Raw genomic sequence first — 13,651 nt, forward strand, 5'->3', positions numbered from 1 at the left:
ACAAATATGGGGTTGCTTAATAACAAGGAGCTGCGCGTGCACCCGTGAGGAGCCGCAGTTTGGCTACTCCGGGAGAAGTTGCCAGAAAATGAGTCTAATTTTGTCACTATGACTCTGGAATTTGTAGATTTGTACTCATGTTTAGGTAAACTTGCACAATCACAAAGCACGATTTCCACCCAGTGTGTGACCAGAGAAGTGATTGTATGTAATATATGCTACATGAATGGTGTTTAAGGCTGCATTACAGATGTTAAGTAACTATAGGTATAACGGACAGCAACAAACTCACCGAAAATATACAGCAAGGTCTGTGGCAAGAATGGCCTCTTCAACAATTCGTATGATGGTGGTGTACTCCTCTGGAGACACATGGCTTAGAATCTGATTGCCCTGGAATGCAAAGCAGCCGGCAAACACATAATGCAGCGCCAACATTATTAAGATCTTCATTTCATAGGGGATACTATACAAAAGCATCGAAACAGACATATTAAACATGCATTGACAATTGTGAATCTTCAATGGTTATTTGTAACACCCAGAAGGCGCCTTTCAAACAGAATAGACAATGCACACACCAGAGCCACAAAGATATCAATTTTTATAGTAAATTTGGACATAAGAATATGGAACAATTTGCAGTCCCCTTTCATTTATTTTGATACTTTGTTTTGATGTATGAAGTGATTACACTGCACAGAAAAATATATTTCAATTGATTCACCACATTACACACTGATGCAAACAAAAATTAAATGGTTGATGGAAGTTTGGTAAGAAGCCAACAATTCAGGTTGATTTAATTAAATTGTAGCTAGAAAAATCTTGACTATACTCCGATGTACATACCTGGCTGTTGAGTATCATGACACATTGGTCAAAGTGGTGGTGCTCCATTGTTGATGTAGAATACAGCTGTGCCAAGGGAGATGATGACCTAAAACGAATTAAACAATGTGAAGAACCATACATCTCCTCCACTCCGAGTATCAGCAACTTACCATTAATATCAGAGAAAGTTTTGCGGCAAAGCCCAAAAATCATACAAAGCAGCAAATATTTCACATTAAAGTTTGCAATACAATTTCCAAAGCACGAAAGGAAATTTATCTGTTTATTTCTTTTTAAAGACAGTTTATTCGAACAACTTAGAGATGTCACATATTTATATATATATATATATATATATATATATATATATATATATATATATATATATATATATATATGCAAATCAATTGAGGGGAAATGAGGGTGCTAGTTATAATACATGAAGGAAAGAAGCCAACAGTTGGCAAGGCCAAGGAAAGCGTTGGGGATGGTACTTTATGTCTTTTTTTTTTTAATGTTTACTTGGATAATCACAGAAATTAGTAATGTAATCTGTTTAGGGGAAAGATAATTAAACACAAAGTAGAAGAAAGAACAACGTGCCGATGGTGGGAACCGAACCCACGACCTCCGAATATCGCATCCGGTGCTCTTCCAACTGAGCTACATCGGCCGCTGTCCCCCCTGCTACTTGCTTGGTTATTTATGTTGTCTGTATACGAACCATGAGAGTGTTCACCAGCGCCACCCTCAGCCATAGCGGCGGACGTGGAACGTCCTTTGTTACCGCCAGCGTCACGTAGAACGTGTTCAAGAGCGAGGGCGAAAGCTGTGCTAGAACCCTCTTACGCTACCTATGGCTTCAAGACTGCCAGAACCGAGACCTCCGTAAGCTACAAGCAGATCAAGTGAGGGGAAATGAGGGTGCTCGTTATAATACATGAAGGAAAGAAGCCAACAGTCGGCGAGGCCAAGGAAAGCGTTGGGGATGGTACTTTATGTCTTTTTTTTTGGATAATCACAGAAATTAGTAATATATATATATATATATATATATATATATATATACACAAGTGTATCATGAATCAGAATGCTGCATTTAATGGCAGTGAATGTGCGAATCTTGCATTGAGCTTTCACTGTTTTTAGAAGGACTCTCTGTCGAAACACTTGATCATGGTCCATTTTAACTAATCATGTACACAAAAAATACTGCCAGTGTAGTTTTTGTGAGTACTTTACTAAAGGTCCTTAACAATGGGCAAGCATGAGTCACTAAACAGAAATAGTTAGGGTTGATACAAAAGGCATGCAAAGGATTGAACTAAAGCAGCAACTGCATCTCCATACTTGATCTGAAAAGAATTGTTGGTGCCTCTGTGGTCCAGGTCATGGCAAAAGCAAGCCATAATGAGGCCGAAGGTTTCAAGGTCGCCAAGAACTTCATGTAGCTTCGTATTCTGCAGACAGAGGTAATTTCAACATTACAGCGACAATATGCTGTGTAAGAATGGGAGCAATGAATCGCAACAGTCAGATATGAACGTTGTTTACATGCTCACACCACATTACACTGCACAAACGCTTCAAACCCTGCGAGATATAAGTGATGTAATCATGCCTAGCCAAGATATGTAGACTGTGATTAATACAATATGATCGAAGTCATCTTGTACAAGTTGTACAAGAACTCTGCATACTAATCAGCATTAAACTATCAGCTGTTTTTGAGCAGCCTTATGTCATCAAAATGTTTACCTAAATTAAGTTTATACATTTAAGAAGTTACTTACGGGAAAAAAAAAAAAAGAACTGGAAGCTCAAACGTTCCCTAAAATCAGCAATTTTGTCCTAGCTCCACAACTCAGTGGGCCTACCGTCCACTTCAGTGGCATTTTTCATTTCACTTCCCACGTAGCGTGGTGCATAACCGGAAAAGGCAATGGGAAGACGTGAACCTGTGTGCATGCCATGTATTATGCTCTTTCTATCAAGACCTCGAAATAGCCTCTGTCATTTCCTAACACCAAAGAAAAAAATCCTGTTAACACTTTTGGATGAAGACAGTTACTGAAGAGTAAAACACACTATCAAAGGCATTCCTGCATGGCTAAAGACATATTTTAGCAAACACGTTCAAAAAGTCCTACGAGCAAGGGTGTAGTTGACAGAGAAAAAAAATACAATTTCATGAATAAATTGTCAGTCGCCGCATATGTCAGTAAATTTAAAAATTATTCAAATTAAATGGCTAACTATCACATTTTACTAATTAGCATGCATTCATAAAAGGTCATATTGTGCGATAGGCCACTTGACATAGATATAAATCCCCGCTTTAACCAAGCTGCAGGATCATGCCTGCGTTGCCTAGGGGCAGCGTGTCTGATTCAATACGCAGGTCCTGGAAGGCTAGATTCTAATCTCACCCTATACCTTCTCAAAGGTGAAGCCCGAGTTGACAGCGCCCGCCAACTTGGCCAGGTCATGTGGTCTCGTGACATCACACAACCCGACGACCTATCAGTGCACGGCCACGTCACCTGCCAACTAGCACCTGCTAGAGCCATGCTATGCCATTCCAACAAGTAATCTTAAGGATTTTTAAACAAATGATGGCAATAATATTCAACTTTATCTAATTTAGGAAAACAGCCCGTTTAAATCCTCACAAGTGCAAGACAATAAGGCCTAAATAGCTGACAATGTGCTGCTTGGTGACAAGCCACTGACCAAAGACTAATTTTGTGCCATGGTGCAGAAAAGCACAAAGTTACACAAGATGCTGTACCTACCCATCTAGCCAAAGTAATGCCACACACACAAAAAAGGAACAATAACAAAAGACTGATGGACACATAGACATTTGAATCAACACCTAACAAGTAAGGCACAACGTCTGCTTTTAAGAGATGTAGTATTCTTAAGGGAAGATGTGGCTTCCAGCAAGATAATTTTAACTCTCCATAGAGTTACACGGAACCTTTTTAAGGATATCAGGATTTTAAATAACTACTAAAAAAGAAATTGCACTCTTTATGTAAAAGATATTTTTTCTATGGTTTATTCCTGCCTGAAAAGCCTACAGAGTTTATAAAATAAGGCAGAAGGCTGATTAAGCATTCAGTGTGTTCCTACAAAAGTGCTGCATATAATTTTTTTTTTAAAAGGGCCAATTATCAGTTATTTATATCTGCAATGTGGTTCTCGCAGACATGTGTGCATCTTGAAGGCAGCTTCATGCAGGAAATTCATGTCATGCAATTGTAAAAAAAAAAGAGAGAGAAAAAAAAAAAAAAAAAAAAAACGACCTAGGGTATGGTTTTAGGATTGCAATAAAACAAACGGTAAAAATTGATAAAACAGTCAGAAAGAAATCTTCTCAAGTTGAGCACCTAGTGAGAAAACTAATATGGAGAAGGACATCTTGATAGTATTTCCTTGATTCACAAAATTACTTTTTGAAAGTAGTATTTCCCAGTAAATTCAGCACTGAAACCCAATTGTTAGGACAATAAAGAAAACAAGCCATACAACTGGAATACAATAAGTTTCAAAAATTAAAATTTTCAATTATTATTTTGCAATTTCAAAACCAGCCTTTAAAGGACTATAGACACCTATTTTTAGTAGTTTGTTTCCTTGACTCAAAATTTCTATTTATTTCATAATGCAGATCATTGTACAGATCCAAGCAAAGAAATACACAAGTAGATATTACAGATATAAAAGCACAAAATAAAATAAACAAAATGAAACATTCAGCATGAGTATGCGCTGTCAATCATTATGTCGGGAAATTCCACTCTGCTACGATATGTAGGAAAAAGGAAAATTTAAATGTGTCAGTTCGAGCAAAGTATGGAGTAAGGGCACTGGGATGATGGTGATGTGTAGGGTATGTAGTTAAAAAGGATACGCAGGGTGCAGGATCAGGCGCCAACTTGTTATTTATGAGCAGGGAAAGGAATTCTTGACAAATATTTTTTCTCTGTGTCTCAAGGGGTTGGATATTGTTAATATTCATTAGCGCAGATGGAGAATCAAACGGCGAAAACTTTGAATAAATAAATCTTATGGCTATTCTTTGAATTCTTTCAAGTTTTTTAACATCAGTTTTAGTATAAGGATTCCACACTACGCATACATACTCGAGCTTAGGCCTGATAAGTTAATTATAGGAGAGCAATTTAACTTCAGCGGAAGCTTTCGAAAGTTTGTTTCGCAGAAAACACAGCTTGCGAAATGAGGATGAGCCGATATTTACAGCATGTGATTTCCAGGGCAGGTTGTTAGTTAATGCTACACCTAGGTATTTAAAACTGGATACTTCATGTAATGGTGATTGCCCAAGGTGAAACCTGTGAAGAAATATATTTTTTTAAGTTTCACGCGAAGGAAATTGGTCTTTTCTTTATTTATGACCATGCCCCATTTCTGGTACCATGCAAGGATGTTAGAGAAATATCAAGATCAGTTTGGTGATTAGAACATCTAATATCCTGGTACAGCACTCAGTCATCTGCAAGCAAACGAATGTATAATGAATGTAAAATGATGTGCAAGAATTGCCTACAACCGCTAAATAATCAAACATTATGATACCATAATGTTTGATAACCACCACCAACTAGCCCAGCAGTATACCCTACGCTAAATAATGCATCATTGAATATCTTCATGATGTTTCATCAAGCGAACGATGGCGGTGATGTATAAGGAGTGTTTAGATCATGTGAGGCACAAAAGGGGCTGCAACAGTAATTGCTGATACGTAGATTTAATTCACCACAATATAGGCCAGCCTAGTTCAAGAGCTGGAGCGACAACAAATGACATGCAAGTGGTTATAATGCAGCTTTTTTTTTCATGGCTCACATGACCTAAACGTTTCTTATATGTAAGTCACAGCCATTGTTTGGATTATGAAACTGAAACTTAAACACGCCAGAGAAGAAATTCAATTGATAAATATTTAGCAGTCGCAAGTAAATACCACGTGGTTATCCATATATTCTAATGCCTTAATGCATCATTTGAAAGAAACATCGCATAACTAACTAACTAACTGAATTAAGAGGAAGCGGCACCTTTTATAGTGGGGTCATCCACTTTTCAGGGGTAGAGTTCCAGCTCTGTAAGCAGTGCCCTGCTTACAACCATGATTAACAATATTGACAATAGAAATAAGCCTGTTTCTTACTGTCTCAAACTTTAAAATTTGGCTAGTAATATACTTATATTAAACTGATCACCCGGAAGGTGCAGTATTACTATATAGTAGCTTCAACTTGGCCTTCACGTCGAAAGAAAGGACGCATTGCGTCTTTCCGAAAGACAAATTAAGCTACTGTGACATGATCTTACCGTGAGAATGCAGAACATCATCTGGCCCACATTGAAGGCATGCCGCCAGTTGTGGTAGGACACTTTGCGGTAGTTCTTCTTGACACTCAGAAGCCACCGACACAACACCTGGGAATCAGATAAGGAGGGTTAAATAAGAGTACGCTGTATTGGGCAAGTTGGAAGTACATAGTTCATATTGTGGAAAAGCGCAAAAAAGACAAAGGACCGAGAAAAGAGAGGACAACACGGGTGCTGTCTAACAACTAAAGATTTATTAGAAAACACAGGAATTGTATGCAGTGAAACGTGCGAAACCAAAAACAAAAAAGGATTACGCTGCACTGAAAGGCACTTATCATTTAAGGCTATCTCATTTTCTTGTAACGCAACAGACTGTTTTGCCACACACGTGTCCGGGTTTTTAGCAATGCAGTAAGCTTAAAAATTTCCCTGCCTATCTGGTTGTTGCTGTAGTAACGGATCATAGTGTTATGCAAATCAGGCAGGCAAGGATCACCTTTAAGATCTTTGAAGATCTTAAAGGTGCAGTTGCGTGGAGATGTAGACGCAAGATTTGCAGTTCTTGCATGAAGCTGGAAATGTTGTTCATAAAGGTAACCAGATGTTTCGTGCCTTGAGGCATAACCAGTCTTCTTATGAGGTTGGAATTTGCTCTTGAGATTAACTTAACCAAGCACTACTAGCAACATGAATGTTATGCAGGTTTCATTTAATAGAAATGTAATGTTGTTTAGCAGGATGCACCAAAATTTTAACTGAATGAAGTAATTAAATACAGTATACTGCATCTGCATATAATTTTCTGCTAGCAGGCAGTAAAGTAAGTTTGAATTTGATACCAATTGCCTATCAGGTATTTTGCAAAATGAGTGCCCGAAAAAAAGTTGCACATGTGAATGAAATCATCAGTAACTAGACCGTGTGCCACTGTCTATCAGCACTGGAAGAAGGCTCAGATGTTTTGGCAAAGCTAACTTTCAACCTGCAAGTGGTTAACGACATAAATGAGAAAGCCTACTGCTAATAGTAGACTGGCATCACTGCAGCCCCTTCATGCATCGTCAAGTGGAATAAGCACCTCTCGTATGTACAACATAGAGACAAAGTCATCCATAGCTGACAACAACCAACAACGTTTTTCGTTAGGCGTTTTCATTTTAGCCACTCTCAGTTAAAGTGGCACATACAAATATGTATAAACAGAAAACATACCAGGTACTCAATGTGAAAGCGATTAAGGAAGTCCAACTCGAGGAAGATGCGCAGGCACGCCTTCAGCATGCCATCATCGTCGAGGCTGAAGTCATTGAACTTGTAGTCTTGCAAATGCAGTGACTGCATCGACGGAAGAACGCACTCCTGCACGTGTGCCACAAAAACAACCAAATGACAGAGGTAAAGTTGACCTGAAATGGTTAGGTGTAAACCAATATCTGCACAAATGTTTTTCATTTGACTGTGCACATAAATTTCATTTGATTTGGATGATAGGAATTTCGAATGATACCATTATTTTTCCTGACCCTTAGGTATTTGTACCATCGCAATTCAACTTCATTAACGCACACACATTGAAAAGGCATATGAACATATCTTGCACTGTTTTTCGATGGAGACAAAAAGCAAGGCGCCCATAGCTGTGCAATGTCAGTGCACCTTTAATGTACCTGCTACAATAAATTTCTACTTATGCACACACATCCTGTACGCTTGTGGTGTACTAGCATACGAAAGGATTATGAATTTATGTAATATACGCAATCATCGATTCAGTGTTCTGCATGCATTTTTATATATTCTGCATTCTTACGCACCTGTATTTATTTAGTGTTCCTGAAAGGAGCATGAAAAGCTCCAAGCAACTGTCCGACACCCATAGATATACAGGCTGTCTGATGGACTAATGTCCGACATCCATCAGATATATAGTTTTTACAGATAATCAATGTTTTTGTTCTCACAACTAGATCACCATATTCAGCATTACAAGAGAATTCTCACGTTCAGTTCAGAGAGAAATGTTTAAAATGTTTGCTAAACCACATGTAATTCACCTAAAGCCATTCAGACATGCATTACTACAATTTATTCTAACAAAAATAAGTATATAAACTGTACTTTGCAAACTTATTTCAATTTTGATCACAGCACTAGCATGAAACCCACTTTATTTCTCAGTACATTAGAATCTTATACAATTTTTATATTTTTAAATTTGTTGAATACTACTAGTGCAAAATTGATTCAAGATATTGTCAAAAAAGAAACGTGCTCACTCACACTGAGCTTGAGGGCCTCTTCAAGAGGTGCAGAAGCATGATAGGAGAGTACCTCAAGTGTCACTCGCTGTTTGGCCATAGCTTTCACCACCTTTTCATACATCTGTGTGTTCTGGATGCCCAGGCCACAGAAGATGGCAAACGCCTGTGCATATCAGGTGAAAAGAGATTAACACGAGACCGGCTGAATAAGCAAGCGCTGATGCTACGACTTCACTCTGTAGCATCCAAAAGCATCTACATTGAGACCATATAACACTGCTTCTTTTTTATTATTACCTGGCAAACTTACTGATGCAAATGGAGCATTGCATTAATACATCTGTGAAGTCTAGCAGGAGCATTAGGCACTAAATGTATTTTCTAAGGTTGGAAGATAGAACATTGTTGCAGTCGATACATTCAGTTACATATGCAGCCTAACCATGACATTTTTGGACACTACCAAATCAGCACTTTGTCCATCAGTACTGCAACATTTTTCGTTTAGCATTAACAGTTTTTCTAAGGTGATCGCTCTTAGAGAAGCATGCATGGTGGCCAACGTTCTTAAATAGACAGTTGGAAAACTGTACTGGCACGTTGCGCTGCGAAGTGGGCCCAAACAACCGTCGGTCAGGCGTCAATTGATTGCAAAGCGACCGCAGCACCCCTCTCCTCCGCTGTGGTAGATGGGTGAGGTCATAGAGCTAACACACAGGCGTAAATTTGAAAACCCTCCTCTTTTACCAATGCAACAGATAATAAAATTGCGTTTCCATTTTTAAACACTTTTGTACAATATGAAAGCAGCCGCATCTACTGACGCGTCTGAAGCAAGGAGGTTGCAGACGCAGCTCAAGCGGGTCGTCTGCTACCTGCCTGCTTGAGATACATCTGCAAACTCAGTGGTGTTTCATGCGTACAAAGATGGTTCAAAAACACAGGCGCATTGCTGGAAAGAAAGGGTTAGTAATATTTTAAAATTTCCGGAGGAGGAGGAGAAAAGGAGGGCGGATGGCAGATTAATTTCCGCCTGTGTATTAGCTCTATGGCCTCACCCATCTACGACAGAGGGAAAGAGGAGCGCTGCGGTCACTTTGCGATCAATTCACGCCAGATCGGCAATCGTTTTAGCCCACTTCGCACCGCGCAGTTTTCCAACTGTCTTTATCTAAGAACGTTGATGGTGGCCAAAAGTATGTGGACCAATTTGGAGATTCAATGGAGCACCATATTCCCACTGCTCTTAAAATGTGCAATAAACAGAGATAGGGATAGTTGTTCTGCATTTGTCCAGACAAGCAGGAGTGGCCCTCACCATATGTGCTACTGACTCCAATTCGTGTGAAGCATAGCCTGCATACTTTAGAGAAATACCAACCACATTCCATTTTATGTCACTTCTGGCTGCAACAAAGCCCTCCTCCCCCCCCTTTTTTTTTTTTTGCCTGAGTCCCTACTGGAAATGTTCAACTGAGATCTCAGCAAAGCTGTGAAGCATACTGCTGAGTGCATGCACAGTGGTAGTCATGCATCTCCAATGAAACTTACAACGCATACTTCAATAAAGAGAAGAATTGAGAGCAGGAAAATGAAGTATCCCTCAGAAGGAAAAAGGAAGAGAGAATTGCAGATGAAAATAAGGAAACATGATTACCTCAAGTAACTGCTCATCATTTTTGTTGAACGGCTCGCCATTGAGTTTATTAATGAGCTGAGCCACACCTAGGACTAGACGATTAGCATTGTAGATTGGAATGCAGAGGATGGACTGGTGCCGGAATGAGCTCCCTTCATCCACCTGCATGTAAACATGAATGGCAACAGCAAATGGCTGCATCATAAAAGGAAAAGAGATTAACAACATTAAAATAAAAGAACAGCAATACAGGGTGGCTTAAAAGGAGTACATACACCTAATTTTTTGGTTTATTCTTCGTAATGATGCGTAATACATTACCCCAGATGGATCACCACATGATATTCGCCTACGACCACTGAATAATTTATATAATTCAATTTATTTTCTCACCTGTTTGGGTTATATCACGCATTTCTATTTATTCTGTCCTAGTTTCGGATTCGTCCTCTTTCGGTTTCTGTTCTGTGGATCATAACTGTACTTGTTCTGTCACTCAGGATTGTGCTGCCATCTGTGACGTAGTCTGTATACTATAAATATCCAGCAGCTCATCAATAAACAGGCTACTCATCATGGACGGCTAACGTGCGAGTCTCGTTTCTCTTTCTCGGCGGGTGCCTTGGCCACGACACAACAGTTTCTGTTTTGGTTTCAGCAGCCGAGAGATGATGGCTGTGTCGTCAAAGTCAAGTCTAGGTTAGTCGTTCCTCTGTTGTCTGTATTCACTACAATGCAACAGGAATCACAAGTGAAGAGTCAGCAGTGTTTTTATTGCACACGTGACCTAGACTTGATTGTGGCATCACAGACATCTCCTAGCAGCTGGAACCGAAACTAGTGAGAAAAGAAAACTCAATTACAGATTATTTAGCAGTCGTAGGCAAAAACCATGTGGTGATCCATATAGAGGAATGTCTTGTGCACCATTAACAAGAAGAAAAATGCCATCAAAATTTGGTGTCCAGTCTCCTTTAAGAGAGAATTAGGCAAATAACAATAACATAATTCTACCTTGAAAGAACTTTAAATGTAATGAGAAGTGCCACAGTGAGGGTTAAAAAAATTTAATGCAGACTGCTGGAAATTGTTGAATGTGAATGGTAATAACCTGTCAGGAAAGGCCCCACTGGAGATTAAAAAAAAAATAATAATAATAATGAATAAATATAAAAACAATAAAAAGAAACAGAACTGGAATCAGTCATTCAATTTCACTTGAGTATATAGATGTTCTGAACAGTTAGTTTTTTCTTTTCTTTATTGTGATTGGGATATGCTTCTTTGTCTTTAAAAATGTAGCAGTTTTAGCAGCATAACACAAAGCTGACTGAAAAACCTAAATTAGACCCTAACAAACAGCCTTAGGTGGATAAGCCAGGTTCGTCACAAGCTGACTGTCGTCTCTGGCTACGAGTACAGCTAGTTGTATACTTAGCGGCACTCTCAGTCTGGTTTACAGTAAGGCTCAATTAAAACAAACTTTCGGTCAACTAACAGATGATAGGATAGTTGCTAAAAGACCGTTTTGGCTCAAAGAATTGTCCATTAGGTGTTAAAGAGACACTAGAACAACCCCATACAATTCTATTCTTAAATATTTATTCAGAGGCACTTTCTGTTCATGGTGATGCTCGTCTGTCAACAAAAGATGCATTTATTGCTGAGAAAACTAGACTGAAGAATTTTACCAGCACTCCACTTCAAAATTGTGATATCCACTCAGAAAGGGACTCAGTGATCATCATTTTGAAGGGAACGGCAGTGCAGGCTAACCTCTGGAATTTGTGCCCAGAAAACTATGTTGACACCACCATAGTTCACTTGCAAAATCAGCCCGTGATGGCACTGCCTGTATTTAATTTTCTTTCTGCAGTTTTCTAACTCGCAGTGAAAGCACCGTCTAAAAGACACTATGTTCCCTGCAATTTCACTAATTTGTCCTTGCTGTGTTTTTGAGGCCCTTTTGCGTCACATTCTACACGTTACTTACAAAGCTGTCTACTGTAAGTTGTGGAGTTCAATGTCCTGAGGCAGATATATGGGCTACGATAGCCACCGTGGCGAGAGGCTCCAGATTAATTTAGACCGCCTGGCATTCTTCAACATGTACAGATACTGTGCAGTACATGGGCATTTTTGTATTTTGCCTCCTTCAGATATGCCCACTGTGGTTGAGATCAAAACCATGACCTTGGGACCAGCAGCTGAATACCAAAGACACTGAGTCACCAAGGCAGGTCACAATGCTTTTGTAAAGTTCAATAAGACTGCCTTCAAGCAGCACTTATAGCCAATTAATTCACACAGCCCACATTTACCTCGGGCCAATGCAGTGAAAGAGGCTGCATTTTAGTCAAAAGTTCGCAGGCTGCTCTTTAAATGAATAGCATTGTTGCAGGGCAATGCAGTGGCCTACAGGGCTCCAGCAGTGCTACTCTGGGTCCACCACATGCCCCGATGACTAACCCGGTCATGCATGAGGTAGTCCTGGATAAACGCTACTCTGATAAGGTGAAAAATAGTTTTGGGCATTCTGGGGTAGACCAGCAGGTGCAATCAGATTGATAAGAACTACAAGATAAAAAAGGCGCCTGTGTACTGTGCGATGATGGTGCACGTAAGAACACCAGGAGGTTGAAATTTCCGGAGTCCTCCACTATGGTATCTCTCATAGTCTAAGTTGCTTTGGGACCCCACAAAAACAAACAAACCAAGTTGGCAGCTTTGAATATTCTAGAATGTATTTCAATCAATGAGTTTTTTTTATGATTTACAACAACATAAGCACAAAATGCTGCTTTTTTCTAATTGTATCATGTTCCTATTGACATTCAGCCCTTAACCCTGACATGACTCTCCTTGTACAACTTTCATTGCCCAATATATAATACAGTCAAACCCATTTATATCAATACCGCTTAGAACAATATATCAGATATAACAGTAGACTAATATGGCACCATCAGCTTTTTGATGCTTCTTATGGTAAAATAAACTATGTTATAACAATTTTGTCTAGCAAATTATTGGTTACAGCAATTAAATCTGGTCACCAGGAACCAATCATCAGAGAGACAAAAACATGGAAATGCTACGACCACACCAGCCGAACCACAAGCATAATGTGAATGCTTTCCTTTCCGTTGTCACTGTTTCCTCAGTCCTGCAAGCTCATCGGAATTCGCGTCAAGAATTTCGGAAAGTGGGCTTCATTCAGAATGCCAATGATGCAAAGGTTTGTGAAGGTCTCAACTATGTAATGATAATGGTGGCATGTCAAGACTTGTAGAATTCTTGCACACTGACGATGCACAGCGATGATGATCAGGAGGCTGCGTAAAAGACGCCTCACAAATGGCACAATCTCTCCGGGACTTCATTTTTGCTAAATGTTCCCCACTTGGGCATGTGCAGAATCAGGCACCCCGCAAGGAGATGTGAACTTAATATTCCGTGATGCTGTCAAATCTGACTGATAGATTTTTCCTGCAAAGAAATCAACACTGTAAGCTACTTTCCTGTCATTGTCCAAAGTTTGTTATTT

The 13,651-nt window shown here is 39.4% G+C and overlaps 1 protein-coding gene across 4 annotated transcripts in view; it reads right to left on the reverse strand.

Moving 5' to 3' along the window:
• The window catches only part of Pde11 (Phosphodiesterase 11), a 475,368-nt gene that overhangs the window by 23,306 nt on the left and 438,411 nt on the right, over positions 1–13,651 (reverse strand). For 3 of the 4 annotated variants that reach the window (XM_084588987.1, XM_084588986.1, XM_084588989.1), the window contains exons 12-18: positions 10,123–10,266; positions 8,485–8,628; positions 7,417–7,563; positions 6,202–6,309; positions 2,185–2,294; positions 853–940; positions 293–393 (exon numbers count right to left, since the gene is read on the reverse strand). In XM_084588987.1, coding sequence (XP_084445113.1) covers positions 293–393; positions 853–940; positions 2,185–2,294; positions 6,202–6,309; positions 7,417–7,563; positions 8,485–8,628; positions 10,123–10,266 — 842 coding nt within the window. The remainder of the gene's footprint in view (positions 1–292; positions 394–852; positions 941–2,184; positions 2,295–6,201; positions 6,310–7,416; positions 7,564–8,484; positions 8,629–10,122; positions 10,267–13,651) is intronic. The other variant, XM_084588988.1, reaches the window with a different exon arrangement.

Source organism: Amblyomma maculatum, chromosome 1, assembly GCF_055883805.1.
Source record: "Amblyomma maculatum isolate TAMU_Amacu chromosome 1, ASM5588380v1, whole genome shotgun sequence".
Classification (NCBI taxonomy): Eukaryota; Metazoa; Arthropoda; class Arachnida; order Ixodida; family Ixodidae; genus Amblyomma; species Amblyomma maculatum.